At 39.2% G+C, this 22,003-nt stretch overlaps 1 protein-coding gene across 1 annotated transcript in view; it reads right to left on the bottom strand.

Annotated features, from left to right (window-relative positions):
* Positions 1–10,270: 10,270 nt before the first annotated feature.
* PLXDC2 (plexin domain containing 2) overlaps positions 10,271–22,003 on the bottom strand; it is a 540,324-nt gene continuing 528,591 nt past the window's right edge. The window contains exon 14 of the mRNA XM_064284902.1: positions 10,271–21,142. Coding sequence (XP_064140972.1) covers positions 21,026–21,142 — 117 coding nt within the window. The 3' untranslated portion in view covers positions 10,271–21,025. The remainder of the gene's footprint in view (positions 21,143–22,003) is intronic.

Here is a 22,003-nt window from a genome sequence, read left to right as displayed (position 1 = left end):
TTAGCCTACTTTACTGTGAGAAAATAAACTTTTCTTTGTCAAAGCCATCCAGTTGTGATATTTCTGTTATAGCAGCACTAGATAACTAAGACAGCCCTCATCAATTATATTACACGTTTGTGTGATATGCTTGCCTTCTCTAGACAGGGAGTTTGTTTAGAACAGGAACTATGAGTTCGGTTTTACTCTGACCTTCCCAAGTGCCTTCTCCAACTATTCCCAGGAGTTAGCAGAACGTCTGGCACACAGTTAAGTGCTCATCAACTATTGCTGTATTAAGGAATCATTAGAATACTAAATGTACCAACTGTCACCACACAGGGACCTCAATGAAGAAATGATTGAAATCTGAAGCTCCTAAAGAGCCTGTTTGAAAACATGGGTTACAAAATGAAGGGGGGAAGATTATGTTAGTAAACTAACCCTAGTCTTCTTCAAAACAAATGATCCAAAAATGTTTAACTCCTTCATCCTTTTGCAAGACAACTAAATTAACCCAGCTTCTAAGTAGCAAGGACATATCTGGGAGTGCTAGGGATTTCTAAAACTATCTTTACAGGTGGGTAGTTAAACCAAAAACTCATTGCTGTCTATTTGATTACAACTCATAGTGACCCTGTAGGACAGAGCAGAACTGCCGCATAGGATTTATAAGGTTGTAATTTTACAGAAGCAGACTGCCACATCATTCTCCAGAGGAGGGGCTGGTGGGTTCAAACTGCCGACCTTTCAGTTAGCAGTTGAGCGCTTTAACCATTGCAGCACCAGGACCCCTTGAGGGGTAGTTAGAATTATGAAATTAATAGAGAGATAGAGATATTACTCTATACATGAGGAAACCAGTGCTTACTTCTTTGTTTTGTTTTATTTTAACTCTTAAACTCCACCTTTTGAGAAAATAATTCTAAGTTTGCTCTGTATTTCCACTGTAGGTAATTTAAACTTCTTAAAAGGGGAACGCAACTTCCAGGACAGGCGATCAATTTTCTGTGTGTGTGTGTGTGTGTGTGTTTTCTTCAGTTCTCAAAAGTGTTACTATAATCAAAATATGGCCAAGTTAATTAACCTTTTGACTTGTTTTCTTATTTATATGTGGAGATAATTTTAGATCTACTTGATAGGATTGTAAGCCATGTATATGTTATTTAGCACAGTGCCTGGCACATAGTAAAAACCAAAACCAAACCCGTTGCCATGAAGTCGATTCTGATTCATAGAGACCCTACAGGACAGAGTAGAACTGCCCCATACGGTTTCTAAGGAGCAGCTGGTGGATTCGAACTACCAGCATTTTGGTTAGCAGCCAAACTCTTAACCACTGTGCCACCGGGTACCCAATAAATGATAATTATTAGTTTTATTATTACTATGAGAAAGGGTATTATCTTGTTTCCCTCAGTTAATACAGTATCATGAAGACTTTCACATGTCATTAAAAACATTTTGAATCACCTTACAGGGTGACAATATCCCCCTTTGTATTATGCTCATTATTTACCTAATCATTTTCCTTGTTCAAAATTTAATTTTTCTCATTCGTTTACTAATATAAAGAACCTGGCAGAGAGTACCTTTATACATACAACTTTGTCTAAGCTTCCGCTTATTTGTTTTAGGATAGATTTCTAGAAGAGGACATGCCTAAATTAAGTATATATTGCAATTAAGTTCTTTTTATATATTGTTAAATTCTGATTTTCAGAAAGTTCAACCCATTTACTCTCTCAATTATGGTGTAAATTGGTACAAACGCTTCACTGTACTTTTGACAACCTGAAGTGCCTGTTTTTAAACTACTTCCTAATCTGATGGTCAAAATAGCATTTTATGGTCGTTTTAATATGCATATTCAGTTACCAGTGATTTTGACCATTTCTCTTTCTTTGCAACACTGGTCACTTGGCTTCTGGGATGCTCCACTCCATTGCTTTTCCTTCTGTTCCACTCTTCGTTTCTTCTCAGTTTCCTGCTGTTCCTCCTCAGTTCCTCAACTTCTTTTTTAAAATTTTTTATTATACTTAAGATGAAGGTTTACAGAACTAGCATCTCATTAAACAGTTAGTATACGTATTGTTGTATGACATTAGTTAACGACTCCAGGACATGTCAACACTCTCCCTTCTAGACCTTGGTTTCCCTATTACCAGCTTTCCTGTCCCCTCCTACCTTCTAGTCCTTGCCCCTGGGCTGGTGTGCCCCTTTAGTCTCATTTTGTTTTATGGGGCTATCTAAATCTTTGGATGAAGGGTAAACCTCAAGAGTGGCTTCATTACTGAGCTAAAAGGTGTTCAGGGGCCACCCTCTTGGGGTTTCTCCTGTCTCTGTCCAGCCAATAAGTCTGTTCTTTTTTTGTGAGTTAGAATTTTGTTGTACATTTTTCTCCAGCTCTGTCCAGGACTCTCTATTGTGATCCCTGTCAGAGCAGTCAGTGGTGGTAGCCAGGCACCATCTAGTTGTACTGGGCTCTGTGTGGTGGAGGCTGTGGTAGTTGTGGTTCATTAGTCCTTTGAACTAATCTTGCCCTTGTGTCTTTAGTTTTCTTCATTCTCCTTTGCTCCTGAAGGGACAAGATCAGTGGAGTATCCTAGATGACTGCTCACAAGCTTTTAAGACCCCAGACGCTACTCGCCAAAGTAGAATGTAGAACATTTTTTTTATAAACTATGTCATGCCTATCGAGCTAGATATCCCCTGAGACCATAGTTCCCACAGCCCTCAGCCCAGTAGTTTGGCCCCTTGGGAATTTGGATGTGTCTGTGGAGCTTCCATGACCTTGCCTTGTATAGGCTGTGCTGGCTTCCCCAGTACTATGTACTGTCTTACCCTTCACCAAAGTTACCTCTTATCTATTGTCTGTTTAGTGTTTTTTCATCCCTACCCCTCCTGTCTCAACTGCACTGGGGTCTGGGTACCCCTCCCATCCTTCATAATACACAAAAAGAAACAATATTTGATTGCTGCTCAACTTCTTAATGTTTGAATGTACCAAGGTTCAGTCATTAGGTCTAATTTTTTCTTTATCTGCACTCACTTCTTGAATGATCTCATTGAGTCTCATGGCTTTACTACCATATTTATGTCAAAAACTCCCAGATTTATAGCTCTAGTCCAGACATCTCTCTTGAACTTCAGACCTCAAAAGTAAAACTCTTTTTCTGTTCAACATCTTGACTTAGACATCTAAAAAACAAACATTTCAAATACAGCATGCTCTCAACTGAACTCCTCATATTTCCTCACAAATGTGTTCATTTTGCAGACTTTCCCATTTTAGTTTATGTTATGATCCCAAACCCTAAGTCCCCATTGACTCGTCTTTCTCTCATACCCCATAGCTAAGCCACTGGCAAACTCGATTGACTCTTCCTTCAGAATATACCCATGATCTGACCACTTCTCCTGTGTTCACTGCCCATCCCAGTCCAAGCCATGTTTTCTCACACCTGTATGGTTTCAATCACTTCCATCTGGTCTTTCTGCTTCCTCTCTCGCCCAACCCAGAAGCCAGAGTAATCTTTTTAATTTGGAAGTCAGATCTTATTCTACTGCTCAGAACCCTCAACCAGTTTCCCATCTCACTTGGGATCACACTGGCCTTGCTTTTTCTCTTATCTCCTTCTGTGACTCTCCCCCTAACTCACTCTCCACTAGGCACACTGATTTCCCTGAAATTTCCTGAAGATGCCAGGGACATTTCTTCTGTGTGGCCATTATACTTGAAATACTCTCTCACCTCCTTAGGTCGTTACTCAAATATTACCTTCCCTGATTAAACCAAAACCAAACCCACTGCCGTCGAGTAGATTCCGACTTGTAGTGACCATATAGGACAGAGTAGAACTGCCCCTAGGGTTTCCAAGGCTGTAAATCTTTACAGAAGCAGACAGCCACATCTTTCTCCCCCAGAGTGACTGGTGGGGTTTGAACCATCAACCTTTTGGTTAGCAGCTGAGTGTTTTAACCACAATGGCTCTAGGGCTCCTTCCTTCCCTGATTTCTTATTTAAAATGAGAAATCAGCTCCTCTAATATTTCCAGTTCCTTTCCTCCATTTTATTTTTCTACATCGCATTTATTTTGTAACATATTGTACATAGATATTACTTAGAGATTTGGTTTATGGTAATAGAATGTAAACTTTATGAAGGCAGAAATTTCCATCTACTTCCTTCGCTGTTTTGTCCCTAAAGCAGTCCAGAGTAGTGGCCAAAAGCACGGACTTCAGGTTTGAATCTGGTCTCTGCCCCTTACTTCTGAGCAATCCTGGGCCCATTGCTCAACCACTACGTAGCTCCGTTTCTTCTTCTGTAATATAGGGGTAGTAAGACCACCTGCCTCAGAGGGTTAATAAGAGGATTTCATAATTTAATATTTGTAAAATGCTTGGCTCTGGGCTTGGCACAAGAAAAACACCATATAAGTATTTGTCAGACAAATAAATTGTTAAATTTCCAGAATGCAAAACAAAACTTGGCTCTTAGAAGGTGATCGGCAAACTGAAACTTCAAAATAAAATGCATGGCAAGTGAAAATCCAGTTCTTGAGTTAGAGGGTCTGCTGACGAATGTGTTGTGTTAGCTATGCCACAAATCCAGCCCTCATGAGACAAGCACCTTTACCGTTTCAACCTGGAAGCTGTCCCTCCTACATGATGTGTGTCTTCAGCTTTGCAACAATAAGAATGCATCAACACAAGGACCTCCACCACGCAGGAAGCAACTCAAAGCTGACGTCTCTTTGTAATGTCATAGTAGGCTCAGGCTCACCTGGGCATAGCCCTATGGAGCAGTTCTACTCTGAGCACATAGGGCCACCATATGTCGGAATCAACTTGACGGCAACTAACAACAGCAACGGCTATGCGATATTTCCGAGCTTGCTGTCTTAATTGCTTGTTGACCAGAAATGACCATAACCAGTTGAGACCAGCCCCAGGTGCTTCCACCTATAACCTTACTTAACTGGTATTTTCCAAACTCAACACTCTCCTGAGATGTCATCATAGTGAAGCCAAGAACCCTTGTACCTATTACAAATAGAAGAAAGGACACAGGGCTCAATCACGGTTTTGCCCCCACTTCAAAAGGATGCACCCCTGCTCAAATTACGACAACCTTCCAGAATCTCTTTTTGTCAACTAACCTCCTCAAAGCTTCTTATAAAAGGAAAATGCTAACTTTCCAAATTGAAGTCTTTGGTATATTTCCTCTTCAGCACCAGGCTTCCTTGTTGCAGCAATTTGGTTTAATCTGCCCTAAAAATCTTTAACATTTTTATAACTCCACTCCAAAATCTGCCATTTTAAGTTAACTTGAATAAATGTTCAATGACCTGATAACTCATTGACACAGACAAAACGGGGCTCAGGCAACGGAAACATACAAACTTAGGTAGCAGGTGTTCCTTGGTAGGTTCCTGATAGGGTGTCCTGGTTTGACATTTATCAGAGGGCACAAAGCAGTCACCACTGGACCTTCCTTCCTAGTTTAGTGTGAACGGAATGGTTTCATGCCTCTGAGCTTTGACTGCCAGGTCAGTTACTGGTTGTGGCTTTATGTCAAAGGAATCAAACTGACTGCAGCTATCCATCTGAAGTAAAATAACTCCCGTCCCACCGCCTCAATAAAGCTTTGCATCAGGCTGTAAAGAAGAACAATAGAAAATCCAAATGGATCCACGCCCTCCTCCACACATTCACCCTCTGCTGAAGTTTACTGTGTTATATGCGACTGGGGAATCCACCGCACTATCAAAGCCCTCATTTTAACTTTTCTACTCCCCTTTCTGACTTGCCCTGTTGCTGTTTAACCTGCTGAGATCCGGTCTTGTACAAGGACTGTGCATTTCCTCAAGAAAATGACATCTAATTAAATTCCAAATGACACCATTTTACAAAAGGGGTGCTTCAGTTTTTTGCAAGTCACCGTTTCTCTTTCTTGCAATGTGCTCTGGTTTGTTCAGTTTCTCACTTCAAGGCATTGGAGGCAGGTTTAAAACATTCCAGTATGAAATGAGATGTAAGGTCCTAGGGCTTTAGTATGAAATGAGATGTAAGGTCCTATGGCTTTAGAAAAATTTATGCAGCCCATCCTCTAGGCTTCCAGCCAGACTCCAGCAGGAGAAATTTGCTTTACATTCTGTCAAGGCTCAGACTGCAATGAATGAATCTTTTTGGAAAGAACTTTAAATTGCAGTTATACAAAGAAATCTGGGGAGAAAATTATCCCGATGTTATTATTCCGCAACCCCAAAATGTTTGTAAAGTTCGCCATAAAAAATGTCATGAGACTATCTGGTAGAAGTTCAGACGCTCAAAGTAAAGTTTGTTGCAGCTGTTAGAACAAGCAGTGCATGTTAAAGAGGGGTCAATTAACATTTATCAAGAGACATCGGCATTTCTAAAGCGTATTTACTCTGAGAGGCCAAATACACCTCTGTATCTTTGAACTGAAGTGACTCACAGAAGAATAATAAGCTGGTCACTTGGCAGAGGCTGGAGTTGCTACTCGTCTTCTAATTGCAAACTCTATGGGATTCTCACTGGTTTTCTTTGACTCATTTTAGAAGTTGCCAAAAACTATAATCGCCCTACATTTAGACTTGGAGAAGAAAATGTGTGGATGACATTTCCTAACTTACAGCCTGGATCAGGGGAATCCGTCTCAGCAAAGGCAGGACTTTTCTTAGCGATTCTCTTTTTTTCCAGTTTGCACTCTCATCTGCTCTTCTTGTATTCACTCTGCAGCCCACAGTAGAAAACGCATGTGTGAAATCTAGCTACCTGTAAGTGGGAGGCCTAAAGGAGTATAATAAACCTGGTTGTTTCTGTTCTACCTGCTATTTACATCTGAAAGACACTGAGCCAAGATCCCTCAAAACTGAGAATGCACACGAACTACAAGGCTGAGCGATCTTTAAGCAGAGCCAGGTTCCTGGGAACCAGGGATAATTTCCTTGACGAATACATCAGGTGTTTATTGCTTCCTTGGAGAGCTCTGAAATACTTCTTTTCGATATACTCTTAAATTAGCTGGAGGCAGTTTGCATTCCCCCCTAAAATCCACTGACTGTGGCTGCCTAAAATCATGGAGGTCTTGACTTTGGTTTCTGTTAAACTTGACATTAGTGATTCACCACTGGATCTGAAATCTAGTTCTGCTTTCGCTGACATTTGACAATGCTTGTGGTGGGGGCTTCATCATACTTCCAAATTTCATTTGAATTTGAAACCATTTTGATCTTTACAATTTCTTTCTTTAATTTAGATTTGTTTATCTTTGTAATAACAATAAATAACCCGGAATGGGAAGGAAAAAAAAAAAAAAAGTAGCCATGTTTTCAACTCAGGCTCCTGGTGAACCCATGTGTATCAGAGTAGAACTGTGTTCCCTAAGGTTTTTAATGGCTGATGTTTTGGAAATAGATTGCCAGGCCTTTCTTTTGAGGTGCCTCTAGGTGAACTCCAACTTCTAAACTTTCATTTAGGAGCCTAGAGCCTTAACTGTTTGTGCCACCCAAGGACTCTCCCCTGAATGAGCATTTACTAATTCATTAATTCTGAGAATAATCCTATGGGTTAAGGGCTAACATTAAAAAAAAAAAGTAATTGTTATTTACTTCAGGAACCAGACCTTAAACTAAAACCTCAAATTATTCAACTAATAATTAAGTTTCTAATGACAAGAGCAAAAATGATATGTTGCTTTTTCTTGCTTTATCATCACCAGAGAGGAAAGTTAGCCTCCAGCTCAGGCCATCTTGGTAGTCTGGGTTGCCCTGGGCTTTTTAGAAGATGAAAAAAGAGGGCCTTTGAATAGAGAGATGGGGGAATCTGGCTTGATGTAGCTGATCTCACAAGAAAGTCTGTCTATTGTGTTGCGACCCCATAGGGTTTCTAAGGGGCAGGTGGATTAAGCTGCCAACCTTTCGTTTAGCAGCTGAGCTCTTAACCATTCCACCACCAGGGCTCTGCTGTGATCTTGGAGAAAAGGAAATACATAATTTGCTGGAAGGGGTGACAGCAAGAGGGAAGGGGTATTTTGGTTAAGAGCTCAGCTGATAACCAAAAGGTCAGCAGTTCGAATCCACCAGCCAATCCTTGGAAACCCTATGGGGCAATTCTACTCTGTTTTATAGGGTTGCTATGAGTCGGATTCAACTCGATGGCAGGAGGTTTTATTGGTTTGGTGGGCTTAAGATTTATGAGTAGAAGACTGAATATGTGGAGATTAAGACCTGAACACTAAGAAGGAATAGTAGTGATCACAGTAGCTAGACTTGAGCAGTTGTTTTTAGAACAGCCTCCCAGCTTTCTCCTCTGCAATCTATCCTTTACTGTGCCTACTGGACAATCTTCCTAAAACACAAATTGAATTCTATCACACCCCTGCTTCAAAGCTCTCAAGTGCATCTAATGCTTTGTAGATATTCTTTGAAGTCCTAAGGGTGTTAGCAAGGGCTTCACTCTTTGACCTTGGCCTACTCTCCAGCCATCTTGTCTTACTTGCCTCCTGTTCTCTATACCCTGGCCTGTTAATTTTGTCATAGCCCATCCTTTTCCTGGAATGCTGGTGTTGTCCCCTTGGTGAGGGTCTACTCACTAAGTTCGAATGCCACTTGTTTTATGAAAGCTCTCCTGATCCCTTTTGTATGGAATTAACTCTTCCCTCCTCTGTGACTTCACTGTACCAGATAACTATTTCTATCCCTGGAGCCTATAATCCTAAAAAAAAAAAAAAATTTTTTTTTTTATAATCCTAGACTTGCCATATTTGTTTAATTGCTTGTCTTCCCCGCTACACTGTAGTCCAAATGAAAGCAAGGACCTTGTCTTTTTTTTTTTTTTTTTTTAGCCCTGGAACTACACTTTAAAAAAAATTTATATATTATTTCTATTTAAAATATTTAAAAAATAAATATTAGTTAAATAAAGTGAGGGGAAAAAATTACAAACTGCACGTCAGAAGTCTTCTGAAAATAGCGCTTTGGAATAAGGGCCTGCGAGAAGACCCAATCTCCAGATCTATAAGAGATAAATCTAGAGCTAACTAAAAAGTTGTAAGATTGTCATTAGCATTTTGTTTTCAACATATATCATTCAGGTTCATTTCCCTTGCCTTATTTAAAGAAACAACACACATGAAGTAATTGGTAAAAGCACTGGCCTTCAGGTCTTCCCAGTGTTAGGGAAAGCTGCATGATTTATGTGAATCATTTTTCCCTTTTGGCACCACAAAGGCAATTCGTACAATTTACAATTTCAGTTCTGAACTTATTATATGATATCAAAGTTTAATTAATATAGTCCAAAACATCCATACAGAGTTAAGATTTAAAAAATCATAATCGGAATGCACAGAGCAATTGTTCAGCAGAAGTCCCTGACTGGAATTTCTGGCAGCTTCCTCTCCTGTTCTTCATGGTCCAAGATTCGAGCCTGTGTGCGCGCTGTTTCTAAACGGATGGTCCAAGAGTAGTGAATTCAGAAACAGAGAAAGGATATTTGGAATTCAAAACATCTCATTTGACACATTCTACGTGAATTACCTCAGCACACAATCTAAAAGCCCCTCAGAAATAGTACAACTATTCCCAATTTGGAAAAACGAGAATGGAATAATAGAGAATATTCAGGAGCTTATTTGGAAACTCATGAATTCATAAAGCAAGTCTAGTGATGGAGACAAGAGCTGAACATAAGCATCTTGACTTATTCTAGCACTAGTATTTGAATTGGAGTGCCTGGGTGGCACAAACCATGAAGCACTTGGTTACTAAATGAAAGGTTGGTGGTTTGAATCCACCCAGAGCTACCTCAGAAGAATGGCCTGGCAATCTGCTTCCAAAGGTCACAGTCAAGAAAACCCTACGGAGTGCAGTTCCACTCTGAAACATGTAGGGTCGCCAGGACTCAGAATCCACTCGACAAAAAGCAAGTGGTTTCAGTATTTCAACTGACAGCTAAACCCCCACCAATCTGACCCAGGAGAACTCAGCACTTGGGCACAGTGGGTTGGGACCAGGGCCACGTCTCCACGCAATTGTACTCTACGCCATGCTTTGTCCTTGGTTTTCTACAGCTCGCTCTGGCTGTTGTCAGTCTCCACATCAGAGCAGGTTTGGAAGCAAACAGATTTTCTATTACATCGTTAGTCTTGTGGCTCTAAAAACTGCGCACAGTTTCTTCCGTAACAGGTAGAATGTTTTTGAAAACTAATTGTGGAGAAGAAACAAAAACATTTTGAAAGACAAGGATAAAAGCATTTAAGAAATTAAAACAAAATGCTCATTTATTATTTTTAATATGTAGTCAAATATGACAGCAGTATTACACAATTTGCTCCCTTCTCCCCCTTCTAAAAAAAAAAACAAACATGATTTAATTCTGAAAACAAGCAATCAACAGAGAGAACGCAGTTTACATTTGGTCATCAACATTTTCCAGACCTTTAACAAATTGTATCACCATGGCAGTCAATACAATGGCTTTTTTGATAAAATTATTACTAGAAAAAAAAAAAAAAGACTTCCCACATATTGTAAGCAGAACCAAAAGAATTGCAGAAAAACTTGGTTTAAGAGGCCGTGTGAAGACACCATCAATGAATTATTGCAATCATAACACTCCTCAGGTAAAAGATAGATGGCAAATTAATGGGCTGTGGTGAAATACATTCAAACTTAGATAATTAATCTTACAATAACAATAATGAGGAAGCTTGCGGAAGTATATAGCATCTGGATTAACTGAATTTAAAGAGAGGATTCCAATGAAGGTCACACCTCTTTGGCCATCAGCCACCATTAGTGCAAATTCAGATACAACAGTTCGTACATTTGCAGGCTCAGGTACGTCAAGCATGAGGTCATCATGAAGAATGCATGTTATTTTATCGTGAAAGAATGCAGCCCAGGGAGGGAATTCTCATGGGCATGGCGGGGGAAACAGGAATGCTGCCCAGAGGACTAGGGTAAGTTCCTAATGCTCAGTATTCCAAGTCTTGGCTTCAGTCAGGTTTTTGGAACACCTCTGGAAAACTAACCACCTCCTGAAAGACTTGCCCTTAGGACATACACGGCCTTCTCAAAACAGTGCGAACCTTGCTTGCTATGTGCTGTGCTTGACTGCTCAGCGTCCTTCCTTTGGTTTGGCTTTCCCTGGCTTTTCAGGGTTAGGTCTTCCTCATTGTTCCCTTTCAGCAACACCTTAGTGAGCTCTGTGATTCTGACAAAGGGTACAGTTATACCCACTTTGAAGTGCATTACAAATAGTCTATGAACTGGTGGAACTGGCATAAGTCATGGACAGCTGCCCCAAGTGCCCGACTTCTCCTCCTGTCACCCTTCAAACATTTCAAACGACTACAGGCAGAATTACCAGAAACAGTAGTAAATTCCAGGCATTGGAAGTTTCCATGATCCCAGCTGGCAAGTAAAAAAGGCTGTATCTCTCCCTGTGTTTTCTTCCCTCCTGAAAATAATGTACTTCCCAGGCACTGTCCAAATGCCTCCCATCAGGCAAATGAGACTTGTTTGACCAATCAAAGACTTTGCCCTTCTCAGCGAGGGTGCCAGCCCTGAGACTGCGGTATAGTACACACAAGATGTCTGTGTCTAAACAGCCTTAGCTAAGGTCCCTGAAATGATTTTAACATTTCCTAGCAAGGGAAGCTCTGATTTCACTTAACGCTATTTCCAGAATAGCCTGGTGGACGATACTTGTTTTTATTTTCCTGCTATAAATGTAACAGACTTAGTGTGGTTTTATTCAAACCATCTCTAAAATAGTTGCTTAGACTTCACTGTGAAGTCTAGACAATCGCACCTGAGTCTGGGTCCCAAGGTGGTCAAACTTCTCAGAGACCCACAGATGAATGTGCTCTTTCTTAACCTTTCCTCAGGCAAACTGCTTTTATTTTATTATTTTATTGTCTCTGTGTGACTCAGGGTGTCTGGTATAAGGAAACCAAAGAACAGGGTCATGTCTTTTAAATAAGAAGGGGATGAATGGAGTTTCTCCTTGGTCATTATCTGACCATAATCCCTTGCTGTTGAGTTGGTTTTGATTCATAGCAACCCCATGTGACAGAGTAGAACTGTACCACAGGATTTTCTTGACTGTAATTTTTACAGATCACCAGGCCTTTCTTCTGTGGTGCCACTGGGTGGGTTTAAGCCACCAAATTGTTTGCACCACTGACGGACCTTTGTCTGACCATAACTAACCTAATTCCCTAAAGCAAGGGCCTCAACGATTTTAGGTTTGGTGTCATGAAAGAGGCTGAGTTTTAGACTAATTGGGAATATGTCATGTGTCTCTTAGTGTCATGTGTTCCAGTGTCTGAATGGCCTAACTTTGGGCTGATCCTCATTGAATACTTATTTTCCCATTCCTCTGAAGAGGCTGAGAACTCTCCGTAATAGTATATTCAGATCTTTATTTTTCTCCATGAACCAGCCCCATCCACTCCTCCTCCTCCTATCCTTACACCTCCCTCTACATAACCAAAAAAAAAAACAAAAAAATCCTGCTGCTGTCAGAGTCCATTCCAACTCCGACCCTGTAGGATGGAGTGGGAGTAGAACTGCACCATAGGCTTTCCACAGCGGTAATTCCTACAGAAGCAGATTGTCACATCTTTCTCCTGCAGAGCTGCTGGTGGGTTCAGACTTAACTGAGCACTTAACCACGGCACCACCGGGGCTCCTTCCACATAGTAAACATTTAAAATTAGTTTCTTGCTGTTGTATACTTTCCACAGGCAAAAAAGGCTGATAGCTGCATGATCTCTAAATGATTCATTTTGGTCATGAATACATATTTTTGTAATGTTGGGGGAAAAGAGAGACTGTTGCTAAAAACCAACACTCCTGAGGGAAGGAAAGAGGTCACTGAGATTTTTTCAACCTGAATCAAGATGACTATCGCTGTCTGCCAAGTCAAATTTTTTACTTTCTTCTATTAGGAAATAAGTTTTTTTTCGAGTAATTCTCAAGTTTTAATAAATCTTTAGACATTAGAAAAAGGTGACTACCAACGTCTGATTTTCATTTAATTTTTTTCCCCAGCCCTTTCTCCTTGATTTAAAATAGCCTAGACTCTTTCAGCATTGACAGTGATCTGGAAATTTACTTACAATAACAAGTTTTGAGCATTTCATTCTTCTAGACACAATTTGGTCATTTATAATAAATAAATTATTGTGAATCCAATGATGGTGTTTCAGTGATGGTGAATTTCATAAACTTGCTATCAAAAATGGATTCAAGAAACTATGCAATTTTAATTTTCATCTTACGTCTTCATAATAATTGTGAGAGCAGTGGACACTGGTTTAAAAATGAAGTAAGTCAGGCAACAATCAATCAGTTGTATTACAATTTAAGTTGAAACTAGAAGGCCAACTCAATCAAAACCTTAAGAAGTAACATCACCTTGATGTGGCAGTGGTAGGGGAGATCGTACACACACTTGAGGCCATCTGGGTTGGAGTTCTCTGACTCCCATGACTGTGTTGTAAGAGCTCACTCCAGGTCTGTCTGTCAAGATTCTACAGCCTTAAAGGTTATAATCAAGGCTTTCAACAGTGTATCTATATTAGCAATTTGTAGTGTATAATTATGAATATCTTAAAAGTTTGGGTTGGTCTTTTAGCAAAGGAGTAAAGGGAGCCTGATATTCCATTAGCGGGATTTGTTGTTATTTCTGGGAATATTCTTAAGGGGCTGTCTTTGTATAACTTGACCAAGCTTTCCGGTTGTTGCAAAATAGACCCAAGTACAAACTGATCAAAGTTAGCCAAAGGAAATCACTGACCCTAGATGAAAACTGGCATAAGGCACATCAAATGACTAGGGACTTTGGCTTTACAGATTTAAACATTCCGACTCTGAAATTTCAAATTTTCAATTACTTGAGACAGTGAAGTTTTTTTCTTCTAAAGAGGATAACTACACACACACACACACACACGTATCACCTACTACTGCTTTAAGTCCATAGTTGAGTAAGTAATGGAATAGAATATTTTGATAACACCAACAAAAAAAATTTCAGAAATTCAAAGCAGAAACAGAAAGCTCATTCAGGTCTACTTAAAACTAGATGTTACAAGCTTCAACTTCTATGCCCATTTTGAAGAACAAGACTAAGGAATAAGATTTGTAGATGTATGAAATCACCAAAAGAGGTCCCCCAAAGCAAAGTCTCTGAGATACTGAAGTTGTAGGAGACATCAAGTCCCCATGCCAAAGACAAAAGTCAGCTAGTAGAGCAGCAAAGCATATTTAACAGTCTTATCTCTAGCTTTGAAAAAGTTCATTCTCAAGTTTGCAGAGATAACCAATCTTCAATCTTAATAAAAATGTAAAACCATAGATGGAGAAACAGAGAAGGATGATGTTGGGCTGTGGTAGAGCTAGTGACTTCTGCAGTCCCTTCTAGTTTAAAGAGTTTATGATTCCATTCCGAGGCTTGTAAGTAAAAACCTCCCTATGTTGAACACTAAGCAACAAGAGAAAGAGGAACATTCCTTTTTGACTCCTAATATATTTGCTCAGTGGTTGGTTTTGCCCCTTTTCCTCCCACCCCTGACATTTGACAATGTCTGGAGACTTCTTTAGTTGTTATAGCCTGGGATGGGGAACTGTTACTGGCATCTAGTCCATAGAAGACAGGGATGCTGCAAAATACCCCACAGCACACAAGACCACCCTCCCCTCCCTTCCCTAACAAAGAATTAAAAACAAAAACCAAGCCCATTGCTGTTGAGTCGATTCCGACTCAGCGACCCTATAGGACAGAGTAGAACTGCCCCATAGAGTTTCCAAGGAGCGCCTGGTGGATTCAACCTGCCAACCTTTTGGTTAGCAGCCATAGCACTTAACCACTGTGCCATCAGGGTTTCCCAAAAAAGAATTATTGGGCCCCAAATGTCAATAGTGCTGAGGTTGAGAAAACCTGAGATAGACTAATGAATGACACAACAACCACATACACCTGAAGTGCAAATGCTCCTTGGCTACATTGGTGTATCTGGAATAGATGTTTTTCTTTGACTTTTAATACCTCTAACCTAAAAACAAGCATATTGATAATTGAAAAAGTCACCAGCAAAAAAACTGGAGCAAGAAAGTGAAACTTCATGTGTTGCATCTGGTCAGTAAGAATATACGTAAACTGCAAAGTGCTCTTGGGTCTGGGACAATTTTGGATGAATGACTTTTCTTCTCATAAATGAAATGAACAGATCATTTGAAATAGAGCAAACAGCACAGAAGTGCAATGGTGTATTTTATTTTAGAAATATTCTTCAGACACTTGATAGTTTCCTACGTGCGTATAGCTCAAAATTGGAATTGGAAATTGAATAGTGTAATATGGATCCTGTGGCTGTTGTGTGCTGTTGAGTCAATTCCAACTCATAGTGACTCTATAGGACAGAGTAGAACTGCCCTATAGGGTTCCCTAGGCTGTAGTTTTTCTAGGAGGCAGGTCTTTTTTCCCACAGATTGGCTGGTGGGTTCAAACTGTTGACCTTTTGGTTAGCAGCTGAGTGTTTAACCATTGTGCCACCAAGGCTCTTTGATATTATCCTAATACCTACTTGCATAGCTGTGTTTGAGGATTTCCTCATATTATAATTATCCATTTATATGCCTGATCACTCACTATTTGTATTTATCACTATATTCCATAAGATCTAGCACAGTGACTTGGTTCCAGTATGCGCTCAATAAATATTTAAATGAATCGAGTGGTTGAATGAATGAACAAATAAAAGGTTGAATCAAAGTGCTCTGTAAAATGTAAATTGCTTTACAAACGCAAGTTAGTATGAGTTTATCATAGGTAATAACACAGACCTCATGATATTTATTCAAAAAGCCTCCTTAGGACAATGATGTTAAAATACTTTAAAGGGCAAGTAGAAATTGTGATTCTATACCTGGTAAGAAAATTCCCTATGAGATTATTAGTTTTCAAGTGTAGTTGGGAAGAAATATAACAAAGGCATAAAATCTTAAAATGGCAAGAGATAAATAGTATTGCTAACTTAGACGGCCCCAGGGAATTGAGGGTAAGGGGGTATGCAAAACCACAGAAAGATCATATAATAGCTAGAACTTGAAATAACTATGAAAATGGCCCCATTGAAAGCCAGTAATATGAGAGAGGAAGATCCACATTCCAGGACGGAGTAGATAATCAATACAGTAAATCGAGTTAGCTTTTAGATGGATTGTACCTTCTAGGCTGTTTGGTTGACCTTAATTGTGGCTGAAATGTTGGATACAAGGAGAACTGAAACAAAAATTACCACCAGTAAGGAAATTTAAGGCCAAGCCCAGTTCTGACACTGGGAAAATTACTGTATTTCTCTGGGCCTCAGTTTTTCCTAATGTATAAAATGAAGAGGTTGGATTAGGTGACCTCCCATGATTCTGGCATATTGATGCTGACGCCAAAAGAGGGGTGCAGGTAGGAAAGTAAAAGCAAGAGCAATATTCTGGAATTTGTGAAGAACACTGTAATAAAACATCTGAAAAATGCCTAAGGAAACACAAACCAAAATAGCATTTTATAAGCACAAGAAACCATAACCACAGGAACTACTGTTCAGTTAACCAACCACTAGTTGCCCTCGAATGATTCTGACTCATGGCAGCCCCTTGTGGGTCACAGCAGAATGGTGCCCCACAGGGTTTTTCATGACTGATTGTTCAGAAGCAGATCCTTAGGCCTTTCTTTGGAGGTGCCTGTAGGTGGGCTTGAACCTCCAACCTTTTGGTCAGCAGCCAGAGTAACTCGTTGCACCACCCAAGGACTCCACTGTTTGGTTAGTCTTATTTAAATACTAATTTCTATTAAGGATTGGACGTGTAACCAAGACATGGATTCTAGAATTTGTTTTTCTCAAATGCACAACAGACACTAGGGAAATCCCCAAATTTCACAAGGAAATAACACAGAAGTTTCACCAAAAAATGGGTAAATTATACTAATCTGAGAATATATATTATCTGGATTCTAGCATAATTTAAAGTAATTTTATTCCTTTTATATAGTCTGCATTTGTAAGCTTTCACATCTAAAATTAAGCTCAACATTTTTATATTTTAATAGCACCTTACATTTGTGTTATAGGGATAAGATGAATATTATTAAAATATTTGTATCTGAGGTATTTCCTTCTAAAGAGAAGCTTGATGGTCAGCTCTTGGGCCTCTCTTTCCCATAAGGAGAGAACTGAAAAATCAGAAGAAACTGGAGATGCTAAGAGGCTCTACATAAAATAACCGATCCAGCTGAGGGTGTACATGGGGGGCTTTGGCATGGGAGAGGAGAAGACAGTTGGGACAGATGTCACCAGAGGAATTATTAAAAGGAGAGATAGGAAAAAAGGAATTTAAGCAAGTTTGTTTTGTATTTTGAATGCATTCGTCTTTGGCATTTACTGTAGAAATTTATTGATTTGATTGTCATTGAATGATTTTGAACTGACGGGCCACTCTTTCATTGAATGCAAATTCGTGCTGGTATTAGACCAATAGAAGTGCTTTCTATGGGTTATATTTATATAAGGCTTTAAAAGTCTTATATAATTAAAATTATCTTTATTTTCCAAAATTGCAAACGGAGACTCATAGAAATCAGAGTGATTTTCCTAAGACAACAGAGTGGAGGCTCAAAGCCGTGTCCGCTAGTATTCTTTTCATTACTCTATGGTGGTTTTCTGAGACCAAAATCACTTGGATATACCCAAACGCTACTAAATCTTCTTTCCTTCCTCCTTCTTCTCCAAGAAGACAGAATTAAAAGAACTCCATAGCTCCTTGGCAACTCTATGGGGCAGTTCTACTCTCTCATAGGATTGCTATGAGTTGGAATCCACTAGATGGCAATGGGTGTGGCTTGGTTTATAGCAGGTCTTGTGATGATGGAAATGTTCTATCTGTATTGTCCAATGTGGTAGCCACTAGCCGTGTGCAGCTATTGCACTTGAACTGTGGCTAGTGTGAGACTAAGGAACTGAATTTTAAATTTTATTTAATTTTCATTAAATAGTCACAGGTGGCCAGTGGCTATTATACTGGACCGCACAATTCTGGAGGTTACATGTGAGAGATTATCAAATGCCGTAGGTATTTCAAACTAAAATAATCATTGGAGGGTAAACCACACTTTATCTTCAGTTTTGTTAGTAAATCTTGAATTTCATAACCTTCATAAACAAACCAACATTGTGCTTAGTGCCATCCAGTTGGCTTAAGATGTTTTTTTCTTGACTTGTAAAACCTTTATTTAATCGCTGAATATTATTTTTACAAGTGATTCAGATGAAACAATTAACTTCCTCTGTTATCGTTCACCTGATTTTGCTAGAATTTTGTGTGCGTGCCTTTGTATTTTTAAGTTATTATTATTCTCTCTCTACTGTGATTACTGTGCCTGTGTGATCATAGTATATTAAGTGTTGTACTCATACACCCTCTCTAATACATAAAATATGCAAGTCAAAAGCATCAATGTCCACTCTGAATTTCCGGAAACTGTGTATGTTTGCTCTTCCTTTGCAGTAAATGGGCACCAAGAAAAAGCCAGCAATATAAAACAGCAAAAGTTTCATGAGAAAAGGGGATTCAGCCAATATTTTCCCTTACCACTAATGGATTCATATACAACACACTCTTATCACCACTTATAACTGCTAGTTTGTTGAGAAGTTTTCCCAAACTTAGCAGCCTTTTTACTTCCAAAAAGTTTTCTCTATTATTTCGTGCTCTCGCTCACTGAACAATTCAGAAGGTTTTATATTTTCCCCCAGAACTGTCAATTCTTTTGAGTCTAAAATGGAAGATAAACCATGAAGGGTATAAGGATTACTAACAAAAATTGCGTAAGGATATATGTGTAGGATTTATATAATTGCCAGTCAACTGCTATTGGAGGCTGCACCACGACAGAAGCTAGTGAAAGAAGCATCATCTTATCCTACAAGGAAGTCATCTACGTGTCCCTTATGTATCGGTAGAATACCAGTTGCACCAGTTATACTGGCAAGTCATTTGATTATTGCTATCTGACCAAACCTACTCCCCAAGAATAAGTTGTGATATTTCATATAAACTGTACATGGTTACAGCAGAAAGATTGTCATCACATCCTTCAATCACCTTGCTTTTTAATTTGTTTTCCCAATTACTGAGTTAGGAAAAAGTTAACCACCCTCATTCAATACTTAAAAATGTAAAGCAAAATATATGTGACAGAAAACAGCACTCATTGACTTCAGACAATTCTGGACTTAAAATATGCTATCATGTTAGTGGGCTGATGCCATTCAATGTTGACACTGTGTTAAGATGCTAAGCTGTTAGTAAAGTGCTGCTTACAAGACATCTCTGCTCCTTGATACCTGAATCTGCAAATGTTGAACACCGTACAAGAATCAACAGCTTCTTGGCACAGAATATGAAAGTGTCATAGGTCAGGATGTTGATGAAATTATACACACAGTACCTGAATTTGAACTTTAAGAGCTCAGTATATATGAACCACTTTGCTCCTTTAGTGATACCTTTTCTTTTTTTTCATTCATGGGGAATTTTCCAAATTTGGATTGTGATTACAGGGCAAACAACAGGTCTATCTAAGGAGATTTTGCTTCTGCTTTTTCTAACCAGGGAGGGAAGGGGTTCATATGCATCAAAGAGTGGCTCAAACAGGCAGGAAAATTATCGGCACTGCAACTTATTGAACCACTTTTGCTAAATGACATAAAAATATTCTAATATTAAGGATTATTTTACAACTCTATGGAAATATGCAGTAATGCATCTTGCATTTGTTTTGTCTTGGTGACAAAATGCACTCTTAGAGTCACAAGAGCCTGCCTTGTGTTAGTTATAAACAAAAATATATTTATATATATATTTATGTAACTACTATGTGCTTTAAAGAAAATTACTGTATGATTCAGCAGGGTTCTAAAACACTGTCATTCTTTTTTATCATCAGGGATGTGTGCTGGACTTGAATGGCTTCTTAGGAATCAGCAATGAAATGGGCCGTTAGTACTGAAAAAGCAAAAACTGAAAAATCTGTATGTTTAATATCCCTTAACATTGTTGCTTCAAAAATGATTAAGGAACTCTTTTTATTGTTTCCTTTTGCTTCCTTCAGCCAAGAGCAACTGTGGACTTTGCTTGACTTCACAGTTGGGAAAATGGAGGCAAAGCTTCTTAAAACAAGTCAGACGTTCTAACCTGAAGCAGGAGAAATGAAAGCCTTATTTGACATTCTCTCTTTCCTAACACAGAGATAAAGGTTTGGAAAGTCTGTCACAGCCACGGAAAGGGTACTCACTATGAAAAAAGAAGGAGGCACAGGTTGAACCTCTTGTACAGATAAAAGATGTGTCCTGTAAGTAAAGAACTTCTTGGAACAGATGGATCTAGACCAGATAAACAAAATCCTTTTGCCACATGTCTGTTTTGAAAAGATAGAAAATCACCTATTTTTTGTTTGTTTTTGCTCTGGCACGAACCAATTTTTTCAGCAATCCTGAAACATTTATCTTTTGAGTGCAAGGGTTAAAGCTTTGGAACACAGTTATCTTTGAGACATCAGAGAAGAACATTTGAACCGAAGTTATGGATCCCTTGAGAACTAAAGCTTTATTATTATTATTTTCTCCATCCCTATTCAACCCTGCATCTAAGCCAGTAGCACTGTAATCTTGTCATATTGATCAGTCCACAACAGATGTTCTGAGTGAACTATAGATGTCATTCCACTAGTGAATTCTATGTTCAGTGGTAATATGGTATCTTGAGAAAATTTGATTTTTTTTTTCTTTTACCCTTCCTGGGCTGGGCTTGTCCAGAAATCTTGTCTCCTTCAGGCTACAGCAGCCTTGAGCTCCATTGTACGTATGTGTTTTTCTGTTTGTCTTAAAGGTATAGGCAAAATTTTAGTCTTAACACCTGTAGGCCAGTACCGGTGCTGCTCTGTCCTAGAAATTTTAGCACTGCTCTGATACAATAAAACCTTCTTTCTCTCCAACTGGTTCTACTTCAGCATATGCAGGATGTCCAGAACCTCTTCGAAACTTCATTGCAGGCCATCTGCTTGGGCGTCTCTGAAACAGAAATGCAAACATGAGCACCAGGGCGAGGATCACATCGTAATAAAAAATATTTACCAAGTATTTTAGATGAACTGTTGAACTAAATTTAGTACATATTCAATTATCTTTTATCATTGCCAGTTGGAGATAAGTGCTCCCCTCCATACGACCTCAAAGCCCTATGCTTACATCTCTGCTATGGCACTACCAATGCCTGCCCGATAGTCTCAGCCACTGCTGCCCCAGAGCACCGGGAGCTTCTCAAAGGCAAGGTTTATACCCTAGGCTTCTTTCAGTCTCAAATATTCTAAAATGTCCAAAACGTAAGCAAAAATGAACTGTAATAAAAAACGAGTCTTAACATATAACCACTGCCACTTCCTCTTCTGTAGAAGTCACTAATGATAGTACGTCCTTTTATTGATTAATGCATTCAAAACCTAAGGCCGCACAATTCTACACAGTTCCTAGAATTGTGCTTCAAATTATTTGCTGGACTTCCTAGAAAGCAGACTAAAATATCACTTCATATCTCTAGATAATATTTCCTTACTAACCTAAAAATTCCCATGCTTGAATTTTGGGGCTTGAAAATTAACAGATGTCATATCCTGTAAGCGGTATCCCTCATCAGAGGGTGTGCACAATCTTGAGCCTACGTAGTGAATACCACGCATAGAGATAATACAGGTTATTTGTATTGACGGAGGAGAGTATTCTTCCACAGCACTACTGCCATCGAACTAGCCTTCTGTGATTTTCAAACACAAGTGCTGAAATGAATTACTAAGTTACAGCAGCAGAAGACACTAAAATGCATTTCATCGGCACAGTGTCACTAGAAACTATTACTCCATTTATCTAAGTGCCCGA

This window comes from Loxodonta africana, chromosome 4 (assembly GCF_030014295.1).
Source record: "Loxodonta africana isolate mLoxAfr1 chromosome 4, mLoxAfr1.hap2, whole genome shotgun sequence".
Taxonomy (NCBI): Eukaryota; Metazoa; Chordata; class Mammalia; order Proboscidea; family Elephantidae; genus Loxodonta; species Loxodonta africana.
This window is presented reverse-complemented; position numbering and strand designations above follow the sequence as displayed.